The sequence below is a fragment of the Capra hircus genome, chromosome 22 (assembly GCF_001704415.2).
Source record: "Capra hircus breed San Clemente chromosome 22, ASM170441v1, whole genome shotgun sequence".
Taxonomy (NCBI): Eukaryota; Metazoa; Chordata; class Mammalia; order Artiodactyla; family Bovidae; genus Capra; species Capra hircus.
In genome coordinates, this window is record NC_030829.1 from 55,870,857 (window position 1) to 55,876,908 (window position 6,052).

General features: G+C 56.8%; 1 protein-coding gene across 1 annotated transcript; it reads right to left on the minus strand.

Annotated features, from left to right (window-relative positions):
• TRH (thyrotropin releasing hormone) lies at positions 344-3,734 on the minus strand. The gene is made up of 3 exons (XM_018038489.1): positions 3,588-3,734; positions 2,395-2,613; positions 344-1,547 (listed from the first exon to the last, which is right to left on the minus strand). The coding sequence occupies exons 2-3, from the start codon at positions 2,603-2,605 to the stop codon at positions 1,030-1,032; spliced, it is 729 nt and encodes a 242-aa protein (XP_017893978.1). The 5' UTR covers positions 2,606-2,613; positions 3,588-3,734; the 3' UTR covers positions 344-1,029.

Below are 6,052 nucleotides of genomic sequence, written 5' to 3' on the forward strand. Positions count from 1 at the left end.
GATGATTATAAAACTGGGCCAGCCCAGCCCTGTCACCAATCAGGCAAACTCAAGTCAGGGTCCTGAGCTGCCTCTCACACCCGTGGCTCTGCCCCAGCTAGCTGGGTATCTTCTGACAAGTCCCTCCTCTTCTCCACGCCTCAGTCTCCCCAGGTGTCAAACGGCTCCAGAGCTCCCGTCCACCTCCCTGGAGCTTGTTCTGAGCTGAGGATGGTGGAGAGGACTTTTCATCCCAGCAAGGTCCCTGATTCCCTTCTCAGCAGAGCTGGGGAGCTCTCAGCCTGTCCCCTCTCAATGCTGTAAAGATAAATCCCACGCCAGCTGAGATATAACTGCAACCACCGATGTTATCCAGATGCAGGTTTTATTAGCACGAATAGGAGAAAGGTGCCTATAAGGATACATATGAGCCGTGACTTCCACGGTGACATTTACAAATTCCTGCACATGTTTATTCCCACAGCCACCACACAACACAGCACCACCTACAATGTTTCTCCCAAGTGGAACACAGCTGTGAGGAGGGGCTCTTCCTAACCACAAAAGGATGCCCAAGAAGAGAACGAGATTCTCAGTGCCGGGGGTGAAGTTTATACATGGCAAATCCTGGCACGTGGCAAGGGCTGGAAGCTGGATCTGGACATGCTGGCTTCAACTCCACCCACCCTCCCTGGTTGCTCACATCAATAGCACCCTGTTCCACTCTGGGGGTCCCTTAGAAGACACAGCACGCTCATCTTAGGGCTAGGGAGGGGAGCAGGCCTGCAGGGGTGGGGGAGAGGGACTCTGGGGTCTGTTGCCTCACCAGTGATGCTGAGTGGGGTGACATGGGGTTTGAACTCATCAGCTGGCTTTCTCAAGTCCCTGATATAGGCAAGCGAAGCCAAGAGTTTGACATGTGTGTAAACTGGGGGCTCAGGAGTGTGGTCAGGCATCTAAAGAGGAGGGGAAAAGAGAGGTCACAGGGGGTAGGGCGCACAGGGCTCAAGACGCTCTTAGACCACAAACTGAGTTTACAGGCAACCAGGCTCACTCCTCCAGGGGCTCGCTGGCCCAGGCCGCTCGCCGCCCAGGGTGCTGCCGCTTCTCTTCAGGCCCCTGCCCCCGGCTCAGGTCATCGAGGAGGCCCAACAGAAGGCTGGCTTGGCCGCAGGGTCCCCGGGGTCCGCACGGGCTCCCCAGGGCCCTCTTCCCAGGATGCTGGCGTTTCTCTGACATCAGCTCTCCACCCTCGTCCTCGTCCTCCCCTGCCTCCTCCCAGCTCCTCTGGGGCCTGGGGTCCACCAGCCGTCTGCCTGGGTGCTGCCTCTTGGTGACAGCGTACCCAAGCCAGGAGGCGCGCCGGCCAGGATGCTGCCGCTTCTGCTGACCCGCATCCACCGCCCATGCCGCCACATCGTCCCTCCGGCCGGGGTGCTGCCGTTTGCGGAGTCCCACGGCCCCTCCTTCTTCCTCTTCTCCTTCCACTCCCTCGTCTGCCTCCTCCTCCTCCCTTTTGCCAGGATGCTGACGCTTGGAGAACCAATCGGGTTGAAAGATCTGGGACTCTGGGGAAGGAAAGAGGCCAGTGAGGGACCCTATGACCCACAGATGCCCACTCCAGCCTTTCTTCCAGGCAAGACAGATTCCCACAGCATTCACCCAGACTCATGGCCTTGCACCTGCCTCTCAGGCCTCATAGACCCAGGCACACTCACACAGGTGGTCAAGGCCGTGGCCTCTGGTTCCACTCCCCAGCTGTGTGACCATAAGCAACTCAACTTCTTTGAGCCTCAGTTTCCTTCTGAGTAAAATGGGGTGGGGAAGGGCAATAACAGTACCTATCTGAGGCTTGGTGGTTTAGTCGCTAAGTCATGTCTGACTCTTGAGACCCCATGGACCGTAGCCCGCCAGGCTCCTCTCTCCACGGAATTCTCCAGGCAAGAATACTGGAGTGGGTTGCTATTTCCTTCTCCAGGGAATGTTCCCCACCCAGAGATTGAGCCTGGGTCTTCTGCATTGCAGATAGATTTAGGATCTGATGCTTAGGAAGATCAAATCCTGCTACAAGGAGTTTCAAGTACTTAGAAGGGTGCTTGGCATACCAGTTTCTAGTATGAACAGGTGCCTAGTAATTCACGCTGTAACACACAAAGAAACTCTCTCTCCCAGGCACAGACTCTTTCCCACAGAAGGTCTGCTCTCTGAAATATTCCCAGAACTGAGATGGAAAAGGAATCTGATCCCAGGAAGCAGTCAACTCACCACCTGCCGAAGGTGTGGCCAGGGGGAGTTTCTGAAAGGCAAGAGGCTGAATGACTAAGTCGTTCCCTCCTCTGTGGCCGGGTTTCCCCTAACCCTCTCCAGCCGGAATCCTTCTCTCAACCCGCAGCCCCACACAGTCCCAGCCCTCACCGGATACGCTGTCATCCTGGTCTTCTCTCAGTCGCTGGAGGTCTTCCCGGAGGAGGAGGAGGCGCTCCGCCTGCTGCAGGAGGTCTTCTAGGCCCTGTTGCTCAGACAGGTCCACGTCCTGCTGGGCCACATCCAGCTGTGCGCGGCCTCCGGGGACACTGGTCAGGGTCAGGGTCAAAGCCATGGCTAGCAGAAACCAAGGGCCAGGCATCTTGGCGTCTGGGGCAGGGAGACAGGAAGAGAAAAAAGGCACACCGCTGCGCTCCTGTCCCAGCCTGCTCTATGGCTCTCTTTCCTGTCCTGGGGGATACCCGAGGCCGGGGGTGAGTTGGGGGGGGGGATCAACCGTTCAAATGCCCTCCTGGGAGCAGGACCACCTGCCACGTTTGGGAGAGGTCAGCTGGAGGACCTGCCTTGAGTCCTGGGCATCCTCAGCCCTAAGGATGCTTGGACAGCCTGCCTGCCCCCAGGTCTACCTGCAAGAGTCAGGGACCCCATCTCCACCACCACTTCTCAATGACAGGAGTGTAACCACCAAGATTGCGGCGCGGGCCCAACAGCCAGGACGCTAACCTGCAGCGTCGCAGGCTAAAATTCTCCCTCAAGGTTCCCAAAGCAATGTTTTTATTCCAACACGCCTTCTACAGCGTTCTGATTGCAACGCTGACTCTATTTCTAACGCTAAGATTCTAGGGCCAGGCTAGGAATCAAATTCTAACACTAAGAGGCTAATTTCAATAGGCTAAATCCTATTTCTAGCTCCGAGACTGAGATTCTTAGGCTGAGGTCGGTTGCCACCGTGAACAGTCGGTAAGATCCGGATTCGAATTCTAACTCCCAGGCTCTCCTGCTTGTGTCCTGACTGCCCAGTGCAGCCTCCGGCATCCTGGCGCGGACCTCCAGCTTGGGGAAGCCCGGCAGCCGTAGGATGCGAACCTCCCCGCGGTGCGCGGCTCCAAAGGCCGGGCCGTGCGCGCCGGGAGGGACCGCCAGCCCTGTGCCCGCCCCGAGCCTCCGTCGGGACCCAGCCTGCGCCGTGGAAGACCCGGGGGTGGAAGCGCAGCGCCCCTCCCGGGCGCGCTCCGAGCTCCAAAGCCGCTTCTCTCCGCGGGGCGCATGGAGGGCGGGCAAAGCGCCCCCCTTTCCAGGGTCCCGGACGCCGCCCGCGGGGAGAAGGGACCGACAGTGGTTACCTGCCCGGCACGAGCTCCGCGGACCGGTCCGGGATCCTGGGCTCCGATCCGGAGATTCGGGGTCTGGGGTCGGTGGGTCAGGAGTCGAGGAGCGCTGGTAGGACCCGGGTCGCCGCTGCCCTCCTCGCCGCCGGGCCGCTGCTTATATCTGCGCGAGGCGGCGGTGCGGGTGAGGTCAGCGCGGAGGGGTCGCGGCCGCCGGGAAGGGACGCTGACGGCAGCGGGCCCCGTGGGTACCCCGCCCGCTGGCCCGCCTGCCTGCCTGCTCCGCCGGAAATCTGGGGCGGGGGCGGCGGGGGCGGCGGGCGGAGGAGCCGGGGGAGGAGGCACGAGCTGCAGAATCGGATGCTGGAGCAGGGTGGTTTCTGCATCCAGCTTCGAAGGTCTGATGTCTAAGAGAACACCCGGCCGGGTAGGGGACAAAGGCAGAGATGCTGAGAGAATCGCACGGAGATGAGCACAGGACAGACTCGGAGATGGAGACGGAGGCTGAGAGACGCACAGAGAGATCAGAGCAGACCACGCCAGAGAGACCGTCAAGATGGGGAGGAGTTGGGGGCTGCGGGGGAGAGGGAGGGGGAGTGAGGGAGAGACAGAGAGAGGAGGCAAGTGGCCAAGTGGACCTGGGCTCTGATCTTGACTGTGTCGTCTCTGGAAAATGTCTCCCCCCGTCTGGGCCCAATTTTCTCATCCCTACAGTGAGGGAAGGCTGCAGTTTCTAAAATTTCAAAACTGTAATGGACATGAGTTTGAGTAAACTCCAGGAGTTGGTCATGGACAGGGAAGCCTGGCCTCCTGCAGCCCATGGGGTCGCAAAAAGTCGGACACGACTGATCGACCGAACAGAACTGAACTGAACTGGGCTGTTGGGCTTCCCAGGTGGCGCTAGTGATAAAATAATCCACCTGCCAATGCAAGAGACACCAGTTCGATCCCTGGGGCAGGAAGATCCCCTGGAGAGGGAAATGGCTACCCACTCCAGTATTCTTGCCTGGGAAATCCCATGGCCAGAGGAAAAACTCAGTAACCAACGTTTTACAGCCAGGAGAACTCAGGGAAATTATGGATTTATGGCTTCTCTTGAGAATCTGTTGGGAAAAAGTGGGCTTGCATTTCCTCCTGACAACAGCTGCCCTGGGTCATCACACCCTCCACCAGTTTCTACTGTCTTCCCAGTGTGTTGCTCTGGTCATTGACCCCTGGATAGGAAGTTTTAGGAAGTGAAGGGATAGAGGGAGTAGAAAAGCAACGATCCCAAGGAGCTTGTGCACCAATCAGTCCCTGAAGTCAGATGATGCCTTGGAGGAGAGCATTGTCACACTAGTCCTGGGAACAGCCTTCATAGTGAAAGAGTTAATGGGCACCCACAGTGTGCCAGGCTCCCTAGTCCCTCCTGGTGATACAGAAGTGTGCCAGACATACTTAGAGGGAACCGTATTTTAGGCAGAGGGAACAACATCGGTGAAGACTCGCCTACCTCTGGACAGTCTGAACATTATTCTGCCTCCCCCTACAACAGTTCTTCAGGCTAAAACTTGGAGTACCTGTTGTATGTCTCAAGCCATGCTGGTGGTTTGGCAGGGGGAATCCAAGAGTGTTAGTTGTTACTCCTTTCCTGGGCAGAGCATCTAACTTTCCAGGCATGTCCACCACCTCCTGGCATCCCTATGTCACCCTTACATCAGCCTTACATCACAAGATAAGTGGGGTAGGGACTATAAGTCCCACTTTACAGATAGGGACTTAGAGACTCAGAGAGGCAGAAAGACTAGAGGTGGAAGGGAACTTTTAGATCACCAGCTATAGTCCCCTCCTCATTCTTAGGTGAAGATACTGAGGTCTGTAGAGGTAACCTGACCACCTTCCCAACTCCCAGACACACTTTGTGTCCCCAGGGTCAGATGGTTGGATGGGGGTGGATTACAAACCTGCAATTCCAGACTTGATCTCCCAGCCAGACCCCAGGATTAGAAGAACTGCCATCCTAGCTAAGCATTAAATCAGACAGACACATAGACCTGTTACCTTTCATATACAGCAGTGGAGGTATAAATCACCCATCTCCCTGGGGGCCACCTGAAAATTTGACACATGTGTACCTTCCACAGGGCTTCTCAGGTGGTGCTAATAGTAAAGAACCTGCCAGCCAGTGCAGGAGACGTAAGAGAGGTGGGTTTGATCCCTGGGTGGGGAAGATCTCAGGGCAGCAAGATTTACAGAAGCAGGAACTGGAAAAAGCCTGGTTGGCTGTCAATCAGGAGAGATCTGCTTGGATCAACTGGGGCCCATCTGGAGCTGCAGGGCACTATGTCACTCTTAGCAGATGTGCAATAAACTCCAGGATGTATTGTTAAGTGAACAAAGCAGAGCAGAGAACAATTTTTACATCTGTGTGATGGCACAGGAGATGAACTGTGGTTCTTGTATTCAGAGATCCCCTCAGGAGGGATGAAAGAGTACAGTGC